Source organism: Plecotus auritus (assembly GCF_963455305.1).
Source record: "Plecotus auritus genome assembly, chromosome: 1".
In the NCBI taxonomy this organism is placed as follows: Eukaryota; Metazoa; Chordata; class Mammalia; order Chiroptera; family Vespertilionidae; genus Plecotus; species Plecotus auritus.
Window position 1 is genome coordinate 21,129,338 of NC_137770.1, and position 22,948 is coordinate 21,152,285.

A 22,948-nucleotide genomic window follows, 5' to 3' on the forward strand; every position below is an offset into this window, starting at 1 on the left:
TTTTTTAGGTGAATAAGAATTATAATTTGTGATCTAGTGAGATTTAATGTGGTAATCACCAAGGGCACAATACATAACAAGTACACTGATCAAATTATATGCTTATTCTTTGTTCATGCTATTCCTAATCTTCTTTCATTTTATATGTATACATAACTCTCTATATTTTTTCTTTTACGCTTTCACATATTTCACCAAGTCATTTTGAGATTTCCAAGATGATTTTAACATAATTTCATCAGAGAAAATAAAAGAACTCTGAAATCTAGGAAGAATATTGGTCAAAAAATGTTTACCATTGTTTTAAAATAGTAACAGGGCAGACTATGCTTTTGTGGCTTGTACCAGATAAAACATCAAGATCACAGCCATTATCATGTTATAGTTGCTTTTACATCTAAGTTTTTAAGAACAATATGCACTGATTTCTCTTATACTTAAAATAATTAACATTCTTTTATCATTTAACTTTGAGGAATACTTGAAATTAAGCTCTAGTTTTATCAAGATGTTTATACTTCCAAAAAACCATAAGGTAATGCTTTGACGTTAGTGCTGAATTGAATAATGTATGTATTTCACTGGGGTACTTTTCACTAGATTTCACTGCCAATCTTCTTGGCCTAATTTATAATATATAATTGATTCTTTCTCATTCTAAACTAAAATTTACTTTATATAAAAGTTAAACACTTCTTTTTTTTGGTTACTTGATGTTAGTATCTAGCTCGCATCTTCCTCCTGCCCTCCTCCCCCCAATAATTTATGACAATGTGAGGTTCTTAATATTTTCTCTCAGTCTTTTAATGCTTAATAAAGCTGAATTGAATAATTTAATAACAAAAGTGAAAACTTCTTATCTTATGGTTCTTAGAACATAATAGGTTCTCAATAAATACTTTATCTTTGTCACTGATTCCAAGTTTTAAAACTAAAATGATACATTAGAGGTTTTATTGAAAAACTAGAAGCCCGGTGCACGAAATTAGTGCATGGGGTGGGGGGTGTCCCTCAGCCTGGCCTGCACCCTCTCCTATCTGGGACCCCTCAGGGGATGTCCGACTGCCACTTTAGGCCCAATCCCACTCGGGCCACCACAAGATGACTGCCACAAGATGGCCGGCAGCGGGGGGCAGTTGGGGGCAACCAGGCCTGCAGGGGAGGGCAGTTGGGGGTGACCGGGCCTACAGGGGAGGACAGTTGGGGGGGTGGGCCTGCTGGGGAGAGCAGTTAGGGGTGACCAGGCTGCCTGCCTGATTGTCCCTAACCGCTTCTGCCTGCCAGCCTGATCGTCCCCTAACTGCTCCCCTGCTGGCCCGATCGCCCCCAACTGCCCTCCCCTGCCGGCCTGATTGCCCCCAACTTCCTTCCCCTGCTAGCCTGGTCACCCCTAACTGCCCTCCCCAGCAGGCCCGGTCGCCCCCAACTGCCCTCCTCTGCAGGCCTGGTTTCCCCCAACTGCCCTCCCCTGCTGGCCATCTTGTGGCAGTCATCTTGTGGTGGCCATCTTGTGGCAACCATCTTGTGGCAGCCATCTTGTGATAATGTGAGGATGGCCATCTTGTGGTGGCCATCTTATGATGATGTGAGGGCATCACGCAAGGGCACAGAGGACCACCTAGGCTTTTATTAGTATAGATATTGATCACAGTCCTATTCCTTTACAATACATTTGCACAGTCCTGTTTTCTTATTGTTGAGCTTTAAGCGTTCTTTGTATATTTTGGATAACAGTTCTTTTTCAAATGTGTCTTACAAATATTTTCTCCCAGTCTGCAGTTGGTCATCTAATTTTCTTGATATTGTCTATCACAAAACAGAAGTTTTTACTTTTAATAAAGTCCATCTTATCAAATATTTCTTTCATGAATGTATCTTTGGTGTTGTATCTAAAATGATAAAATCATACCCAAGTTTATCTAGGTTTTCTTCTATATTATTTTCTAGGAGTCTTATAGTTTTGCATTTTACATATAGATCTGTGATCAGGTTTGAGTTAATTTTTGTTAAGGGTATAATGTCTGTCTAGATTCTCTCTCTCTCGCTCTTTCTTTCTTTCTCCTTTTTTTTTTTTTTTTTTGTATGAGGATGTTCAATTGTTCCAGCATCATTTGTTGTAGAGTCTATATGTGCTTCATTGTATTGCCTTTTCTCCTTTGTCAAAGATCAGTTGACTGTATTTCTGTGGGTCTATTTCTGGGCTCAATGTTGTGTTCCATTGATCTATTCTTGTACCAGTACCACACTGTCTTGAATACTGTTGCTTTATAAGTTCTGAAGTCAGGTAGTGTCAGTCCTCCCACTTTGTTCTTCTCCTTCAATACTGTGTTGGATATCCTGGGTCTCTTGCCTCTGTACATAAACTTTAGAATCAGTTTGTCAGTCTACCAAAATAATTTGCTGGGATTTTGATTGGGATTGCAATGACACAATAGATCAAGTTGGGAAAAACTGATGTCTTTACGGTATTCAGTCTTCCTACCCTTGAACATGGACTGTCTCTCCTTTTATTTAGTTTTTCTTTGATTTTATTCATCAGAATTTGTACTTTTCCTCAAATAAATCATATACACATTTTGTTAGATTTATACCTATTTGTGCTTTTCCTCAAATAAATCATATACACATTTTGTTAGATTTATACCTAATAATTTCCATTTTGGAAATTCTACTGTAAATGGTACTTATTCATTGCTGATATACACGAAAGCAATTGACTTATATATTAACTTTGTAACCTGCAATCTCACTTAATAGTTTCAGGAGGTTTTGTTTTGTTGCTATCAAGTCAGATTTTCTACATAAAAAATCATTTCATTCTTGAATAAAGGCAGTTTTATTACTTTCTTTCCAATCTGTATACCTATTTACTTTTCTTGCTTTATTGCAAGACTTATTAGCAAGGGCTTCCACTAGCTACAGTGTTGAAAAGGAGTGGAGAGAGGAGACATTCTCAGAGGAAAAATGTCACGTTTCTCATTACAAGTAAGTATGACATTAACTGCAGATTTTTTGTACAATTGCATCATGTTGAAAACGTTTTTCTCTATCCCTAGTTTACTGAAAAGTGTTTATCATGAGTGGGTATTGGACTTTTTTAGGTCCTTTTTTCTGCATTCTTTATGTGATTATGTGATTTTTAAAAATCTGTGTTTTTTTTATACTAATATCAAAATTTAATTTTAATCAAGATTATCCTTCGAACCCTACAAAACTTGGGCAATGTATATAGTGTGCTATTCTAATGGTGGTGCTAAACAACAATAAAAAGGCTGAAAGAAGCAGAATGTAAATAAACTGATGTAAATAAACTAACTGATTATCCATGCCTTAAATGTAGGGAGTTGTCCATACATAAATTCAAGGGAGAAATCACAGACATCGCAGACATCCCTATACTATCAAAGCTAAGAACAGAATACACACGTTATATTCAATTTCTGATTAGCAGGCATCCCAAGCTCTGAGGACATGTGAGTACAAAAAATGTCTGTACCATTGCTATCGCAAGAAATATTCATGCTCTCCTCTGATTTCTTTCTTTTTTAAAAAATTTCTTTATTGATTAAGGTATCACATATTTGACCTCATCCCCCCATTCCCATCCCAAACCCCTCCCCATGCATGCCCCCACCCCCCTGTTAGGCTTATATGCATGCATATAAGTCCTTTGGTTGATATCTCCCCCTTACCTCCACCCTTCCCTACCTTCCCTCTGAGGTTTGACGGTCTGATCGATGCTTCCCTGTCTCTGGGTCTGTTTTTGTTCATCAGTTTATGTTGTTCATTATTTCCCCTAGATGAGTGAGATCGTGTGATACTAGAAATACACTTACAAGAACTGAAAATGAGACAAGCAATAATGGTTATGCTGAGAGGCAAATGAATCAGTCTGTAGTGAGTTTCTTTCTGGGCCAACAGTTCTTTTGAGTCCCAATTTCAATGTCAAACAGTTCCTTATGTGTACATGACAGCAATGATATTTCAGTTCTGGATGGTGGACAAATGGTGGTAATGCAGGTCCGACCCTCTCTGGTTTGGTCCTGGGCAACCTGCAGCGACGCTCAGCTGCTGACTGCTAGTATGGCAAGGCATCGTCAGCGTCTTCCATCGCTGGACTGTTTCTCTTCTGCCTTAATCTGTTGATGTGATGGCGTACATGACTTTATTTTCAAATGTTGAACCTACTTTGCACACCTGGTATGAATTCTACTTGGTTGTGGAATATAGTAATTTTTTATACATTGTTAGATTCGATTTGTGAATATTACTTAGTATGTTCATGAGAGATATTGGTCTGCAGTTTTCTTTTGTTATAACATTTTTGCTTATCTTGGTATTGGGATAATTATGGTCTCATAGAATGAATTAAGAACTCTCACTGCTATTATTCTCTGAAAGAGATTGTAGAGAATGGATATAATTTCTTCCTTAAATGTTTGTAGTAAACCCATCTAGGCCTGGAGCTTTCTGTTTTGAAACGTTATTATTGACTTACATCTTTAATAGATTTAGATCTACTCATATTGAGTTGTGTGAGTTTTAGCAGATTGTGTCATTCAAACAATTGGTCTGTTTCATATAGTTTATTAAATTTGGGGGCATAGAATTATTATAGCATTCTTTTATTTTTATCTCTTTTATTGTTAATCTCTTTTTCTTAGTTAGCCTGTCTAGAGGCTTATGGATTTTGTTGATCTTACTAAGAACCAGATTTTGGTTTTGTTGATTTTCTTTATTTATTACCTATTTTCAATTTCATTGGTTTCTTCTCTAATTCTTGTGATCTATTTTCTTCTTACTTTGGATTTAATTTGTGTTTCTTTTCTAGATTCCTAAGGTAGAAACTTAGATTATTGATTAAAGTTTTTTTTTCTAATATATGCACCTAATGCTAGAAATTTCCCTGTAAAAATGCTTTCTATAGCATCCCACAATTTTGATAAGTTCTGTTTTTATTTTCATTTAGTTCAAAAATATTCCTTTCTTTTTTCAGAGAGGGGGGAAGGTGAGAGAGAGAGAGAGAGAGAGGAAGAGAGAGAGAGGTTTGTTGTTCCACTTATCCATGTATTCATTGGTTGATTCTTGTATGTACCCTGACTGGGGATCAAACCTGCAACCTTGGCATATAGGTTCAATGCTCTAACCAACTGAGCTACTCGACCAGGGCTGAAAATATTTCTTAATTTCTCTTGATATTTGTTCTTTGACCCATGTGTTATTTAGATGTGTATCTCACATTAGGGATTTTTAAGAGTTCTTTTTGTTTTTGACTTTTAGTTTAATCCCATTGTTGTCTGAAAACAGACATTGTGTGTGCTTTTATATTTGTTAAGGTATGTATTATGGCACAGAATGTGGTCTATGTTGGTGAATGTTCTGTTCTATGTGGGCTCGAGAAGATTATGTATTATGCTGTTTGGGATGAAGGAGTCTGTAGATGTTAATTATATCCAGTTGATTGGTGGTGTTGCATTCAACTCAGTTCTTACCGATTTTCTGCCTGCTGATCCACCCATTTGTAATAGAGGGTTGTTGAAGTCTGCAACTGTGATAGTGGGTGCGTCTATTTACCTTTGTAGTTCTCTTCATTTTTGCATCATGTAGTTTGATGCTCTCTTATTTGGTGCATACATTGTAATACCTTCCTGGAGAATTGACCCTTCATCTTTATGTAATGCCTTCTTTATCCCCATAACTTTTCTTGCTTTGAATCTGCCCTGTCTGAAATAATACCTATTCCAAGTTTCTCCTGATTAGTGTTACCATGTTTTATTTTTCTCTGTTCATTTACTTATAATCTATATATGTCTTTATATTTAAAGAGGATTTTTTATAGACATATAGCTGGGTCTTAGTGTTTTTTATCCACTTTGACTATTTCTACATGTATTTAGATCATTGACATTCAAAATGACTATTGATATAGTTGGATTAATATCTACCATTTTTGTTCCTCCTGTTCTTTGTTCCTGCTTTGTCTTTCACTCTTTTTCTGCCTTTTGTGATTATAATTTAGTATTTTATATGATTCTATTTTCTCTTTTTCTTAGAATATAAGTTATACTTTTTATAAACTTTATTTTTAGTGGTTACCCTAGAGGTTGCAATATACATTTACAACTAATACAAGTTCACATTTAAATAACAATGTACCACTTCAGTATTAGTGTGAGTACCTCATAATAACAAAATAACCTATTTTTTTCTCCCTCTTGTCCCTTATATCATTATTATAATTCTATTCACTTACATATAAGCATACATAAGCATACACTCACACACAAACACACACACACACACACACTCACACAGAAGATATGTACATAAAAACATATACAATCAAAATAATCATTGCTTTTATTACTTTGAACAAATGTTAGGTCATTTAAGAATAAGAAAAATAAAAGTGTTTATTTTACCTTCACTTATTTCTTTCTTGACACTTTTCCTTTTTTTTGTGTAGATTCATGTAGCTTACTTTTCACTGTAAACTTCTTTTCAACAAACATCTTTTACTTTTTTTAACCCACCTACATGTATAATTTTTAAAAATTAATACTTGTGTTCTCTTTTGGTCCATAAAAATATGAGCCCAGGTGTTTTCTTCTTATTGCATTCTTTCCAAAGGGACTGATTTCTCCAAAAGACGGAGTGTTGTGCTATTTTTGCCTGCTATTGACATTGAGGTTAGCTCTGTTGGTTAGAGTGTGCTGGTAATGACACCAAAGGACATGGGTTTTATTTCCATGTGGTTCAGTTAACTTGGTTTTCCACTGCCACAGGCTGCTCCCATAATTATGTCTCAAATATGTTTTTGGCCCAAGGGAGACCTGATGAAGCAAAGTGCAAATCCATCAGCTTGTGGAAAAATGGACACCCAAAAGCCCACCCAGCTGACAGGGGGCAAGGGAACTATCATAATGCAATCTCTAAATTCATATCTTGAACGAATTTTATATTATTTATGCTGCAAAATTCAATATATGTGACTTAATGTTTTGGCTTTAAATGGTTCAAAGTTCGTTACAGGCAAGGAGGTTCATTTTATAGGCAAGTCTTAAAATATTAACCAAGGTTACTTTAAAAAAATGAGTCATGCCTAGCCCTTTTCAATTACATAATATTTATCCAAATTCTTTACCAATTTTAAAATATCTCAGTCTTATATTTGAAATTACATATAACAAATATTTGATTATGTAATTTATTGAAAATGAAGACTTTCATGTAGAAATGTGTGATCTTAGTCTTTGCAGTATCATAGTTATGTCTGCAGTATTCTCCATCATGGTTCAGAAATCTCTCAAATCTCAAAAACCAGAATACATCTGTTTTTAATGTAACTTTATAATATACAGTAATTTAGTCGAGTGTTTACTGGATTCCAGGTACTGTGTTGAATAAACGTAAAGAGACTCTGTAGTCTCCAAGGAACTGTCATATAATGAGGAAGGTGGCACAGATAAATAAGGATACATTTCTAAACATTTATTATTTTTTTAAAAATAGTGTGAAAGTGCTGTGTTAAAGCAAAATAAGGGGTAGTGACTGTAAGAGCAATTATTAAAATATTTAACCCCAAGTGAAAGCTTTGCTGGTTCCTGAAGGACAGGTAAGAGTTAACCTAGGTTGATGGGGCACCCCAGGTGAAAGAAATGGACTTTAGAGGTGAGGGAGTGTGCTACATTTAAGAACTGCAAATAGATTAGAATACACAGAATTTAGAATATGGAAAGGGATGATAAAAGATAAGGCTGGGAAGTTAAGCAGAGTCCAATCTGTAAAGGGAATGTGAATTATATTCTAAAAGCAGTGGGAAGTGATTAAGGTATTTTAAGCGAGGTTGGTATTCAAGAAAATGAAGATGTGAAATGAGATTTAATTTATGTTATATAATGTTCAATGCTACATTAATAGGAAGGCTAGAATTAGATTAATTTATTCAACAAGTATTTATTGAGCACCTGCTACATGCCTGGCCACTGCTCTAGGTGCCTGAGATACTGAGAGACCTGAACAAACAGAATCAGCGTTTTCATGCTCCTTGCATTCTGGTGGAGTGGAGAAAACAATAAACAGTAAAATAAATGTACGGGTAACGTTTCATATGTCAAAAAGTTTTATGAAAAATATCATAGCAGCGTAAGTTCCAATGGATGGAGGTATATACTGTTTTAAATCTTGGGTCAGAGTGGTTCTTTCTGCTATGGTAACATTTGAGCAGAAATCTAAATGAAGTGAAGGGATGAATGGAATGTTTGTTCTAGGCAGTAGACTCAGTCATGGTAGAGCCCCTGAGGCCATGCTAATGGCAGGTTCCTGCAGGAGCAGGGGAGCCTGTAGGAGGCCCACTAGGAGACAAGTTGTTACAGATAAGAGCAGAGAGAGCCAATGGGGGTGTTGAAAGGATAAGAGCATAGAACTTATAAACAGGAGAAGAGGGAAAGTTATTGGAATAGTAGTCTACCCCTTGTGGGTTTTGCACTCTACCTCAGGTTCCTCTTTCTCTAATTATGTGTTATTTTGGTTACCCTGTAATTGGTCATATTTATTATGCATCTTTAATCTTTTGTTACTATATACTTATTTTCTTTAGAATACTTATTTGTTTTGAAAATGAACTACATGTGTTCACCTTCAGATATAGTCTTTGATATTATTGATAAATCTATATATACTAGAGGCCCAGTGCACAGATTCGTGCACTGGTGGGGTTCCTCAGCCTGGCCTGTGGGGATTGGGCTGAAACAGGATCTCTGACATCCCCCGAGGGATCCAGGATTGCGAGAGAGCAGTTCTTGGGTGATGCACCCCAGAATTGGGCTCCCTCCTCTCTGGTCCTGGGTGCATCACCCAAGAACTACAGCTGCCAAGTCACCACAGCTCAGCAGCTTCTGTGTTGAGCATCTGCCCCCTGGTGGTGGTTAGTGTGCATCATAACTACTGGTTGGAGCATCTACCCCCTGGTGGTCATTGCACATCATAGTTACCGGCTGGTTGGCCAGTTGGCCGGTCAGCCAGTTACTTAGGCTTATATATATATAGACTAGAGGCCTGGTGCACAAAATTTGTGCATGGGGGGTGGGGGGAGAGGGGTCCCTCAGCCCGACCTGCACCCTCTCGCAATCCGGGACCCCTCGGGGGATGTCTGACTGCCTGTTTAGGCCCAATCCCTGCTGGGTGTCAGTGTTCCTAACCCCGGTGTTATTGCAGGGTCAACTATATAGGAAAGTGCTGGGATAGAGGTCATTTTTTTAGATTATAACCCTTGAGGTCCATTACAAATGTACAGACCTGCCGAAACCTTAGAGATTAGACTGCAAATAGAGTGCATTCTGTTTCCCAAGCAAAGACTGCACTTTCTGCTTAGGGAATCTAAACTATGAGCATTTTTCTTTCTTCCTTTGTTTTCTAAGCCTAAATTCCCACGAGCCTGTCAATTATGATTAGAGGCCCAGTGCACGAATTTGTGCACGGGTGGGGTCCAGCGGGCCTGGCCCCAATCAGCAGATTGGAGCTGGGCCTATTGGGAGGAGGAGATGGCGGGAGGTTGGCCGGCCAGCCCACCTTATTGGGGCCCTATCAGGGCTGGGCCGACTGTGGGAGAGGCCTCAAGTGATGGGCCTGCAGGCCTCGCCCCCAATTAGGGTGGGGGGGCAATTTGGGGCAGGGCCGGCAATGGGGAGGGGCTGTGGGTGTTGGGCTGGCCAGCCCACCCCCAAATGGGGTGTGGGGGGCCAATCGGGGGCAGAACTGGCTGGGGAGGAGGGGCCGTGGGCCCATCGGGGTGGTGGAGGTTCATTGGGGATGGTGGGGGCCCATCGGGGGTGGGGCCTGCCTGGGGGAGGGACTGCAGGAGGTTGGCCGGCTGCCCCTGCCCCCTATTGGGGTGGTGGGTGATCAGCAGTGGGGCCCGTGATCATGGGCGGGGCTGGCCGGGAGGAGGGTCTGTGGGAGGTTGGCCACTGGCCCCATCCCCTGATCAGGCCAGTTGGCTGGCCGCAGTGGGCATTATAGTTCGGGTTGTTAGGCATTCTGGTCGCTGATTTTTTATATATAGAGATAAACTGTTTCTAGCTAATGTGAATAAGAGAAGCTGCTGATGGAAAGAGGAATTTTAGAGACTTCCAGAACTACTGTGACAACATGAAATTGATTCAATCAGTGTGCCAGTGGAGTCAGGCCTGGCTTTTTAAAAAGAATATATCTACAAGTCACCACCACTATCTAATTTGTGATCCACATTTTTTGTTGTTGTTGCATTTTCTAGACGCCTTTTTCAGTTGAGAAATTCTGTAGATCTAGACACAAAAAAAGGCAAGAGGGCTCTGTTGCTATTTAACGATCAGTCTAGTGGGAAAGAAAAAGTTAATTAAAATCTATGAAAATGAAATGAGTAACCTTTAAAGATAGGCAGTGCAATGTGGCCAGTGTTAACATGACAATTTGTTAATGGACTAGGCAGTTGTAATCACTATTAAAAATTATTTGAGGCTTTTTTATGTTTAGCAAAAGTTACTAATTAAAGGAAGCAATGACCTGTGAGATTATCCATGAAAACCATTTGCCATCTGAATATAACGCCAAAGAAAACACTCATTTAAATTTTTTTCTTTTCATGCTATAATCTTACATAGGGTTTGGTTTATGGTTATTTTTCTATTACCAGTTAATTGGATAATTTTTGAATACCTTCTGTTTAAATGAGACACATTTTTAATTCTCATTAATAGTAAGAGACTACAACCACTAAAAAAAAATCCCAATCTTACCTATTCATGAGCAGCCCTTTCTGTCTGATGCCTGGTTTGGGGGAAAGCTGTCTTTTGAAGCCAATCTTGTGTGTGTGTGTGTGTGTGTGTGTGTGTGTGTGTGTGTGTGTTGCCTTTACACTGACAAGAAAAGAAACTGATCTGACAAATGAGAATATTTGTGTGAAAATCTATTTGTGCTGTTTTTCTACATCCAGATGAAACAGTTGATTTGTTTATTGGATTTTAAAAAGGACTCTGGGTAAGAAGAAATAGAAGAATTATTGTAATTGTGAGGATTTGAAAGACAAAAAGGGAAGATCTATAATTATCTGAAGTGTATTTACTCTGGGTATAAAAGAAAACAGATAGACATTAGAGGTGAATGAGAATGAATTTCTCACATGTCTTTATTATCTATAAACAATCCTAACAATAAGAATAATTACTTAAACTAAGTGAGAATCTGTTTGGGTTTCTGAAGTGTTTTGGGGGGATAATTGTCAACCATATTAATTCTGAATAATGTTACTAGTACAGGTTGAGCCAGACAATTAAAACACTATAACTAACATTTAGAAGCCATGCAGCATGCAACCTACCATAGAACAGTGCTTAAAATATTAGTACTGGAAGGATCTTCACAGTAATCTATTCACTCCCATTATTTTACTGATTGGATCACTATAGTCAAGAATGATTAAGTGTCCTGGACAGGTGACTCAGTTGGTTAAAGCATCATCCATACACCAAAAGGTTGTATGCCTGGTGAGGGCATATACCTAGGTTGCAGGTTCAATCCCTGGTCTGAGTGCGTACGGATGGCAACCAATCGATGCTTCTCTCTCACAATGTTGTTTCTCTCCCTCTCTCTCCCTTTCTCTCTCTCTAAGAATCAATAAAAATAAGAAAAAATGATTAAGTGACTGTTTTTTCAAATGTAATTTGATAACTAATAGCAGAGGAAGAACTAGAACCTAGGTCTTCTGATTCCCATTCTTATATTTTCCCACCATTCTGAATACATGTGCTTTAGTAGGAAATTGGGCATTGACCTGAGCATTACTGATTGGCCTGTAGTATTATAGGTTTTGCCATTATTGTCCTAATTATCAGTTTTCAAATCTAACCAGATTCTTCTGACTTTGGCCAGAGGACAACTGCTTTTGGAATAGGAAGTCCCAATCATTTCAGGAAAATTAGAAAGGATAAAATATAGAAGGAGTGATATGAAGTATAATAAAATAAACTGTAGTTATAACTCAGAATAATCATTTTGAAATGCTTATAGTGTTTACCTATTTTTTATCATATGTTTTGTCATCTACTGTTGTTATCTTGAAGTCTGTGATGTATCTACATCAGCTCAGACCTTTCCTGAGACAGATGTAGACACCAGAGTAGAGCAGAGGGAGTAAGCACTTCCCCTTCTCACTTCTCCATATGCTATATGAACATTAGTAACATATGTAGTTTTTATTGTTTTATCAAAACTGTATTTACTCAGTAAATGTTCCTTTAACATGTACAATATTCTGAGCTAAAGCTCCTGAAATTGGTACGTTTTGAAGAGTTTGAATCTAGTAACAGATCCAAATATGTAATAATTAACTGTAATTGAATGAGAACTGGAATAAAAGTACAAACAAAGAACTGTGAGTATCAGAAGCAGACGCAATATCTCCAGGAATGAGTGGTACTGGACATGGCATGATTAGTGAATATCAACAGAGGATATTTGTTTTAAGCTGGGATTTGAAGAATGGTTGGATATTTTCTAGTTAGTGAAGAAGTCCAGGAAGGATGTTACAGAGTGTGAGGAGATATTGCTGTGACGATAGAAGTAATGGTGTGAGAAGTAAATCTATGGACTGATTTGGTATAAATGACATACCAAGGAGTTTAAATGTTATCTATCTCACCATGGGAAGTTCTAGACACACATCACTATTCCCTCCTGGCTCTATGTTCATGGAGGACATCAAAAATGAATTTAATAACTTCTTTCCATGTAAGTCAGGCATATCCCTGGAATACTGACCACTCACACTCCAGGAAGCTGTCATCAGACAGTCACTTTGGCAGCATGGAAGAAATCAAGTCTGCAAGCAGTTTAAAGCAAAGAATGGCATGAGCATATCTGTTTTAGATTCATAACTCTGGGCTGTGCAGGGGGATGGTTGAGTGATCAGATGGATGGGAAGGAATACAGGCAGAATGCTACTGTAGTAACAGGTGAAAAATTCAGGACACCTTTTTATAATCAAATGTATAGAACTCAAAGCTGTCATTGTTTTTATGAAAGTTTTAGTAAACATTCCCTCATAATATCCATTTTGGATTTAATAAAAATTGTACCTAATGAGTCTAGACCCAAAACAAAGTTCATGATAAGCTGCCTTCCAACCTAAGGAATTTAAATAAAAGCTAAACTTTCTATTAGATGAGCGCAATTTAGAGATAGTGTACATGGGAAGGAACATGATTTTAGTCCTGCATTTGAGCATTTGAAACTTATTCTTGATGTGGTGTTTATAATAGATTATAAACTTCTCTTGTTCATTTCGCTAATTGTTACATGTAGTAGTTTGACCAAGACAGCCCTTAGACCAGTTTAGGACAGTGACCTGTTTCCTAATGAATGTCTTCTGACTTTCTCTGCTGTTGTTGCCAATAGAAATGACAAAACTCTTCATAGTTAACCGAGCCAAGAATGAGGTGGAGTGGGGTAAATTGTTGTGTTGTTTTCTGTAGTATGGCAGTTTTGTGGAGATGAGGTTTTAAATCTCTTTAGTTGTCAAGATGGAAAGTTTCATCAGAAATGAATGGACATCAAATCAAATATGAGTACCTGTATTTGGATATTTTACCACATACCCAGGAGACAGACAGTGGATTACAAACCTCTCATTTATTGGGCCATTTGGGCTCCATCTGCAGACCAGTATGTTGTTTCAGCGTCTGAGACAAACCACAGAGGATAGCCGTACTTTTTTAATGTTGATCTTCATTTTAACCTGTGTGTTTTCTGTGGTCAGGCCTGATGGGAAAACTCTTAACTCACTGTGGTATGTCCATATATGTACCAGTGGGTGGCAGTAGATATAGCAGAGTTCTAAAATCGTAGCTACAATCACACATGGAGCCTAAAAGAAGTATACTTAAGGGCTTTTTTTTGTTGTTTTAAAATACACCTGATTATTTTTCACACATGTTCCTGATTTTAGTAATCATACTGAAGGGTAATTTTTGAAAAATAATAATAAGCCAATATATATAATTCTTATTATATACTAGACACTGTTTTAAGTGTTTTACATATATTAACTTAAATCAAGTATATTTTATTTCTCTTGAGGTATTTTGGCCAATGTAGAATCATATTGTTATTCATTTATTCTATTTACTTTTAATGTAATAGAATGGGAAGAACATTTACTGACAAATGTTATATTAAGGAGAGGAACTATTCAACTGTCACTCATTCAATGTAAACAAAATTTACGTTGTTTTATTTTGTGAGATATTCTGTATGTTGTATGTTTACACACCTTGCCAAAAATTACTGCCTTTTCAAGTGTCTAGATATTTGCTTTTCATCAAAGTCACATTTTCTTTTTATTTTTTATTTTTATCCTCACCCTATGATATGTTTATTGATTTTAGAGGGTGAGGAAGCAGGGGAGAGAGAGAAAGAAACATTGATGTGAGAAAGAAACATCAATCAGTTGCCTCCATTACATGGCCTGACTAGGGATCAAACCCACAACATAGGTATGTGCCCTGACCAGGAATTGAATTTGCAATCTTTGGGTGTGTGGGATAGCACTCCAACCAACTGAGCCACCCGGCCAGGTCAAAGCCACATTTTTTTTTAATGTTGTCTCCCAGAGTTGAGGAATTTTATTATGAGGTCTCACAGGTTGTTGAAGTTACACAAGTGCTTCAGCAAGGTTTCCTTTAGGTTTGGGGAGGCATCAGAAATGTATAGACATTTATGGTAGAGGTTGGAATACTATGGCATTTAAATACAAACCTTGAAAGGCAAAGGAAGGTGGTCGCTGCTTTGTAAGAAAGTACTGGCACCTGTCGGGTTCATAAGCCCTGGGCTCAGGGTCATGAGCTTCTGTTAACTGGCTGTGTGACATTGACAGTGGCTTTGGATCTGTCAGAACTCAGTCCTCATCTATGAACTGTGAGGAGGTTGGATTAGATTATTGGTGTTCAATCAGCATAATTGGGAACCTGCAGTTCCACCATGGCACCACAGGGTTGACCCCAGGATAGAAGGGAAGTCCATCGGGTGGGGCCCCATGTCCTCCAATTTTGTTTCCACCAAAGCAGCTTCTTTTCCACTTTCTAAATTATGTGTTTATAATATACACTTGAAAGTGTGTATGATTTTATTCATAAGGCAAAATTCTGCTTTTAAAAAAAATAAAAACCCTGGTCTCAACAGGGTTCCTAAAATGTCAAAGTTTCTAATAACTGGGGAGCCAAGGAGGAAAAGGAGAACTTGCCCATTGTATTCCCCATGTGGCTAGTGTCTTGAGTATCTAGTCTACAATTGTGGGAGGCTGAGTCTGTCATTCATGATATCTTAAGCGTTGTGGAACACTATTTAATTTAGTCAATCTCATTATACTGTGGCTGCTATCCACAGAAGAATGGCTCACATTTACTTTTTTTAAAGTATTGAATTCTCCTCAGAATTTACATTATCTATTGTTTTATGTAAATGTCAGGACACACAAAGTAACACTGAACAGTACTGAATTCTTAAGTGAGGTACAGGAGCCAGAGACTAAAATGCTTTTTTCTAAATTGTAATCATTAATTCGCCATATTCCGCTGCTAGCGCTACTCTGTCCAGTGCCATTGTGGTGAGCGTTGCTGTGTTTGAAGCCCTGTTTCAATGAATTTTTCTCTGTTACCAGATGGGCTGACTTGTAGTATGGATGAGATGCTTTATAATAAAGGTCAGAGATCTCCGACCTTTCTGTAAAGGGTCAGATTACTAGATGGGCATGTTGCTCATGTACACCTGGGCATGCTTCTCATTTCAAAAGCAAATAAACTAACCAACAACCTATCTGCTTCTTTGGCTACCAGGAACCAGAATCAACATAAAAAAGTGTCAAACCTCCTTTGAACAGCCATACCACCGGTTGTAAAGATTGGAAAGAATGCAAACAAGTGGTACAGACTGAGCAAAAAACAAGGTCATGATCTATCACCCCAAGTGTTTCAGAGAAATACAAAGTGGAAAAAAAACAAAACAAATTGATGTTAAAACAAATTGATTCTTTAGTTCCCATTCATGGTGTCCTTTTTTGTGTTTTTGTTTTTTTTAAATCCTCACCCAAAGATATATTTCCATTGATTTTTAGAGAGAGTGCACAGGAGAGGGAGAGACAGAGAGAAACATTGATGTGAGGGAGACACATGGATTGGCTGCCTCCTGCACAGCGCCATGATCAGGGCCTGCCGGGGATTGAGCCTGCAACCCAAGTACTTGACCAGATTCAGACATGTAACCTTTCAGTCTGAGCCAACCTCCTAACCACTGAGCAAAACTGGCCTTGTGTCTTTTTCAAATGGACTTACTCCCATATCTTAAAGACCATATAGTTAGTATCAGCTCTTTAAAGAGTTGGAACCAGTCCAAGGAAAATACACAGGACCGCAGCCCTTTTCACCGAAAAAATCTTTCATTAACTGATGTTGATGGAAGCACATTTAGCCACAGCAAGCTGCATGGCAGTTGACTTGCTGTTTGTGTTGAACAGGAAACCAGAGAATAATAAAGCAAAACACGAACATGCCAGTGGTGACCAAGGGAGCAGAGCAGCCCTTTAGCTTTTCCTTGCTAATCATTTGTTCTAAAGTTGGTCAAGAACAAGCAACAAGACTGTTCATTATAGTGAGGTGTGCTGATCACATTCAGGTGTCAAGGTGTTCTGTCATTTCAGTTGTCCATAGGTGTCATCTGTGTTCTCTCATCTGGTATAAAGGCAGCCACTTTTCAGCAATGCCCAGCAGCCTATTTAATCAGCACAGGTTAACAACACGGTTCATCATTTCAAATGCATGTGCTTAAGCACTGCACCTGACAAGTGAGCAATTGCACTGAGCAGTGATATAGACAGCGGGGGCAATTTGGGGAATGTAAGTTAAGTAGCAAAGTTAAGGAGAAATCGTAGTTAAGGAGGGTGTGGATATAAAGACCTAAAAGCTCTGATTGTTGACATCAGAGAACTCCAAAAGAAAGGGAGAAGAATACACATGTGTGCATTCTTTGTAGAACAACAGTATGGAAAAGGGTGCAATGAAGAACTGAGTGGTGCAAATGAGAGCATGGTATGCTAGATGGGCAGGAAGGTAGAGGAGCAGTGTTCTAGCTGTGGCCCGGCATTAACTAGGTAATCTCAGGCAAACTAATGGCTTTCTTTGAGCCTCGTCTTTATCGATTTATTGTAGAATGAAATGTTTCACTGTAGAATAGAATGTTCTTGCCCACTCTAAGTTCTCCAAGTTTCTGAATAGAGATAAAAAGGTACAATAATACTTCATTCCCAGACACTTTTAAAAATGACAGCAATCCGCCCTGACCGGTTTGGCTCAGTGGATAGAGCGTCGGACTGCGGACTGGGGGGTCCCGGGTTCGATTCCGGTCGGGGGCATGTACCTTGGTTGCAGGCACATCCCCGGTGGGACGTGTGAAGGAGGCAGCTGATCGATGTTTCTCTCTCATCGATGTTTCTAGCTCTCTGCCCTCTTCCTTCCTCTCTGTAAAAAAATAAACAAAATATGTTAAAAAAAAAATGCCAGCAATCCAACTAGCGCTAATTTAAGTAAAAGAAAATGAAGTCCAGGAATTAGGTGTGCTTCAGGCAGGAGTGATCTTGTCCTCAACCAGCTCTCTCTGTCTCTGGGCTCTGCTTTCTTCTTTGCCAGCTTCATTATTGTACAGGTTTCTTTTACAATAGTAGGAAATACAAGCTAATATAAGCTTGCAGCTTCCAAGGGAGAGGGATTCTCTCTCAGTATCCATATTAGTGTCTGAAAAAAGATTACTGTTGGCGTGGCTTAGTTTATATGCTATGGGGTGGGTCAGGAGGTTCTCACAGGGAAGGGATGTGGCATAGAGAAAAAATAAAAACAGATGTCTACTTCTACTCTTGATATAAGTTAGGATGATGGTTGGTGCGGGTGAACAGACAGGGCTCTATATTTTAAATACCAATTGTAAAAATTCTTTTGTAATCATTTTTGTTCAGCCATCAAAACCAAGCACTGCTTTTGGTGTCAGCTTTGTTGGAAGTGCAACATGAACTTTTATGTATTTGGAGAAAATTGAGAACATAATTTTTTAAATGTATTTTTATTGACTTCAGAGAGGAAGGGAGAAGGAGAGAGATAGAAACATCAATGATGAGAGAGAATCATTGATTAGCTGCCTCCTGCATGCCTCCTACTAGGGATCAAGCCCACAACCCGGGCATATGCCCTGACCAGGAATTGAACCGTGACCTCCTGGTTTATAGGTTAACCACTGAGTCACGCTGGCCGGGTAAAGGAACATAATTTTTTATTGCAGTTATCCTACTATGAAGTTCTGAGGGTAAACTGAACTTATGTCTATATTTTATCAACTGCGTGAGTTGAGTTTGGCTATATAAGTGATTCAATATCCTTATTTGCCCAGTAAGTTTTAGATAAGGTGTGTGATGTTTGCTATGGGGAACAAGATCATTTTCCTTTAATGGTTGATGGACGCCACTATCCATCACTACAGTTTCACTCTACTATTAAACAACACAATTCATTACAAGGGGCCCACCTCTGTAAACCACCTAATATCCATAAATAGTGTAACAAAATGGCTACATCACATGGGAACAGAATAGTGATCTCACATCTCACAGGTATTGAAGAGTTGCACTGAAGACATAATTTACTAAAACCAGTTGGAGTAAGCATCTGTTGTTTTGGCCTCTCCACCCTCCTTCTTCTGTTAACAGTACTCTGACTTTGCATTAGGAAACTGCTCTTTATTTTCTTTGTCCAATCCTTTTGGGGTTATCAGTGAACTCACTCCATGCTTTCCCCTAGTCAAGAAGAAGGCAAGAGATCTAAGCTAGGCTAGTTAGCTCTTCTCTTTATGGAACTTCATCTTGATGGAGTGACACAAAGATTAGAGGCATCCAACCTGGCTGGCGTGGCTCAGTGGTTGAGTGTCAACCTATGAACCTATGAACCAGGAGGTCACGTTTCAATTCTGGGACAGGGCATATGCCCAGGTTGCAGGCTCAACTCCCACTGGGGGGCATGCAGGAAGCAGCCGATCAATGATTCTTTCTCATCCTTGATGTTTCAACTTCTTTCTCCCCTCCCTTCCTCTCTGAAATCTATCTATCTGTCTATCTATCTATCTATCTATCTATCTATCTATCTATCTATCTATCATCTATCTATCTAATGATAGAGGCACCCAGTATAAAATGCCCATTGGTTCATGCTCCCTGCATCCCTACCCACCCAAACCAGTGCTTATTTTCTCCAGAGATCCTTTCTCCCTACATCTCTATTAGTTATTCCTACAGCCTTCTAATAAATTCTAGATGATTGTTGTCCAGTTAGCAACTGATTGCTATCACTTAGCAAGCACTAGGCACCAAACCATCTTGAAATTCCATTTACTTAGGTCAAAATTCTGTGAGTTCATGTTGCACTGGGTTCATGTGGGCTCCTACCTACGTCATCTGTGGTCATCTTCAGTTCAGCTGGGCACTCTGCTCTGGACATTCCCTGACTGCCAGTGGAGGCAACCTGCAGGGTGTTAGGGGTGGGAAGAATCCTGGACCATGTGTCTCTTGTCATCTCCGCAAGATGGACTGTGCTTGTTCAGATGATAATGACAGAGTTTCAAGTGGAAAAGTGAAAATGTGTGAGGCCTCTTGCACCTCCAAAGCAGATTGGCACAAAGTTGGATTTGCTATATTCTATTCACTAAATCAATTCAGGAGGCAGCCTCTATGCAAGAAGAGGTGAGCGATGCTTGTGACCACTTGATGGAAGTAGAGACAGTGTCACAATGCAAATGAGTAAGGACACAAGAAGAGGAATGACCGAGGCTACTTAATCTACCACACCTCAAGTTGATTTCTGCTAAAGAACCTGATATGCCAACCAAAAATCTCTTTAAAAATCCACTGTAATACATTCCCATGCTCCTTTAACTTATTGATGTAACTCTGATTATGAGATGTCTGGGAGCTAAAGTCAGCTCCACTACGGACACAGAGCAAAAACTACCTCTTATCCTTAATCCAAGTGCATTGTGTCTTGAGAGGGTTGCTTGCTGTTCCTATATCTCTCTCTTAACCATCCAGTCTCAAAGGGCCATCACTATCAATCATATCATCTACCAGGTTTTCTGGAGTTTCAGTGTATTGCCCACCCAGCTTTGACATATACCATTGTGACTTGGCTTTCCACAATACTGTTGTTTCCTGCTGCATCTGGCATTGTACTTGCTAAAAACATTTGCCTTTCTGGGATATATATTGAATTTGTGGAGGTTATATATTCCTTTTATGCAGCACAGCCTCTTGGTAAGCAATATCAATCACAGCGTAAGGCAAATGCTAATATTAATGTGCGCTGCTGTAGGTGTTTATTGCCAGTTTCCATCCAAGTTCTGACTCAGCCCAGCCCTCTCTAGGTTTGTAAGATCTAATAAGATCACAGCACAGGGTGGTATAGCTGCAGGCAGAAAATTATACTTGCCAAATATATGCATATATATTTTTACAGTGGGTTCATAAATTAATGTCAGGCACTGAGGCACCGTGGCTGTGCGCAGGCATTTAGACAGAACTCTCCTCAGCAACTACCTCACCTTCCAGCCACTGGTTTCTCTGAGATGGTGCCAACCTCTTGGTCAGATGTAGCTTCAATGCTTCCCACCCTTTTGGTGTGAAATGATAATTAATGTGACTGTACAGTTAAGCTGGTGTTCTACTTCCATTAATAACACCCATTATTCAGGGTATTTTAATTTGGTTATAAAATTTTCTATGGAGGTGTTGGCTTGGGAGTTTAAGAGCAAATGGTTTGCTTCTCATTTTTCTTTCAAAAGAAAAAATGTGTGTGTGTGTATGTGTTGTGGTGGTTTTTTTTTTTAAGGAAAATTTTGTATTACTTTTGAGTTATATAAACTGGACCAAATTTCTAAAATGCTGGTGTGATTTTGGATTTTAATTGAGTTGGTCTCATTCTCCAGTATCTCCACTAGCACTAGGACCTCCCAGGGTTCTCATCCAGCTTAGGTTTGGCAGGATCCAGAGCTCTGCTCATCTCAACTGTGGGCATGAGAACATCAAATTCTATTCCAGACAACAGTTTATACAAGCCCCTGACTGAGTTGTGTTTGATAATAAGAGGCTACCAATTTTTGCAGTACATTTTGATGGGTATTTTACTTTCTCATTGTAGATCTGCTGGAGGAGTCCCACAGAAAAGATGAAGAAATGGAATCTCTACAGGTAAAGTAAATTGTCCAATTGGGCAGGTATCCTGGTGATAAAAGCATTTTTTGTTGTTGTTTCTTGCCCAGTTAGCCTTTAATGTTGTCCCATTCACACCACAATGACAAGTAGAGTAAAAAGAAAAAAAGTCAGAACTTTAAAGCCCAAGTTGGAATTTGCTTCCTTTAGAAGTGTTTGAGAGCATTTACAATCTCCTAAAGCAAGAATCCCACGCAGGCCCTGCCTTGGTGGCGCAGCTGGCTAGAGCGCCATCCGGTATACCAAAAGGTAGCGGCTTCCATTGCTGGTCGGGGTGGTGTGGGAGGCAACGGATGAATGTTTCTCTCTCACATAGATGTCTCTCTCTCTCTCTCTCTCTCTCTCTCTCTCTCTCTCTCTCTCTCTCTCTCTCTTTCTCTCTCTCTCTCCTCTTCCCTTCCTCTCTCTAAAATCTATTAAAAATAAGAAGCCAACTCAGCCTTCATGCTGCTCTTGAAAGGAACTTTTATTCCTTGGTTTAGCTTACTAGCAGCATTAGGAAATGAAAGCAACATCTTTGCAAAATCATTTCCCTCCAGATAGGAATGATGAATAAGGATGAATTCATGGAATCTACATATTCAAATGAAAGTCAACAGTATTCTGACTCCATGAATGTCATCTACCAATGAATATAAACACATATATGGCCCTTAAGACATACCTTGTATGCCTCTCAGTTAGCTATGGATTTATGCACATTTCTTGAATTAGAAAATTGTGTTTGAAAGGTTGCACTAGAATTTTAATTGACATTTCCATGGAACGGGCAATTGATGTTAACTCGGCATCTGACAGAAGTTCTCTTTCTTTTGCATTGGGCTAACTTACAAATGGGTAACTCAAGTGTCTATCTTTATTAGGGGAAATATAATCACTTAAATTCGCATGACAGAACCAATTCATTTAATGTCAACATTGTGGATTAAGAACAGTAAATACTTTGGACATTTAAAGTTCTCCTTGGGCCTGGAGATGCAAGTAGGACTGGAGAGTGATGCAATAAGCTGGCTTGAATGCTGTAGGGGTAAAGATGTTTGCTTTTGGCCAATGAAGGATGGATTAAGCAAAGCCCAAAGAGCAAGAGGAATGTTCTATAATTGGGGACTCTTCTATCTAATGCTCTATCTGCTAGTATAATTGATCTGAAAATGATGAAGAGGAGTACAGCTCTGTAAATGTAATAAAAGTGGCTTGTGTTAACCACAGTTTTGTACAGATTAAATTTTTTAACATCTTGAGCTACATTCAGGTTATAAAAAGAAAGAGCCCTGGTTTATCTAGTCTGGGCTGGGAAAAATCTCAACTGCATACTCACCCTCTATATTGTTGAGAAATTACTATCAGCAATGCTGTTGTTATGAACAGCAAAGCATCCTTGTGCACTATATATATATATATATATATATATATATATATATATATATATATAGAGAGAGAGAGAGAGAGAGAGAGAGAGAGAGAGAGAGAGAGAGAGAGAAATATTTATATATATCGGGAAGGTAATGAAGGCATTTTGAGGCATTTTGGTTATGCACCGTATTTGCCATTGGCCCCAGAATACCACATATAAACATATGTATTGAGTACATAATAAATGTCTGGCCTTTTGAAATGGCAGCA

At 38.7% G+C, this 22,948-nt stretch overlaps 1 protein-coding gene across 1 annotated transcript in view; it reads left to right on the top strand.

The window, feature by feature from the left end:
* CEP128 (centrosomal protein 128) overlaps positions 1 to 22,948 on the top strand; it is a 384,557-nt gene that overhangs the window by 288,858 nt on the left and 72,751 nt on the right. Inside the window, exon 21 of the mRNA XM_080673796.1 lies at positions 21,255 to 21,304. Within this exon, the coding sequence (XP_080529922.1) occupies positions 21,255 to 21,304 (50 nt within the window). The remainder of the gene's footprint in view (positions 1 to 21,254; positions 21,305 to 22,948) is intronic.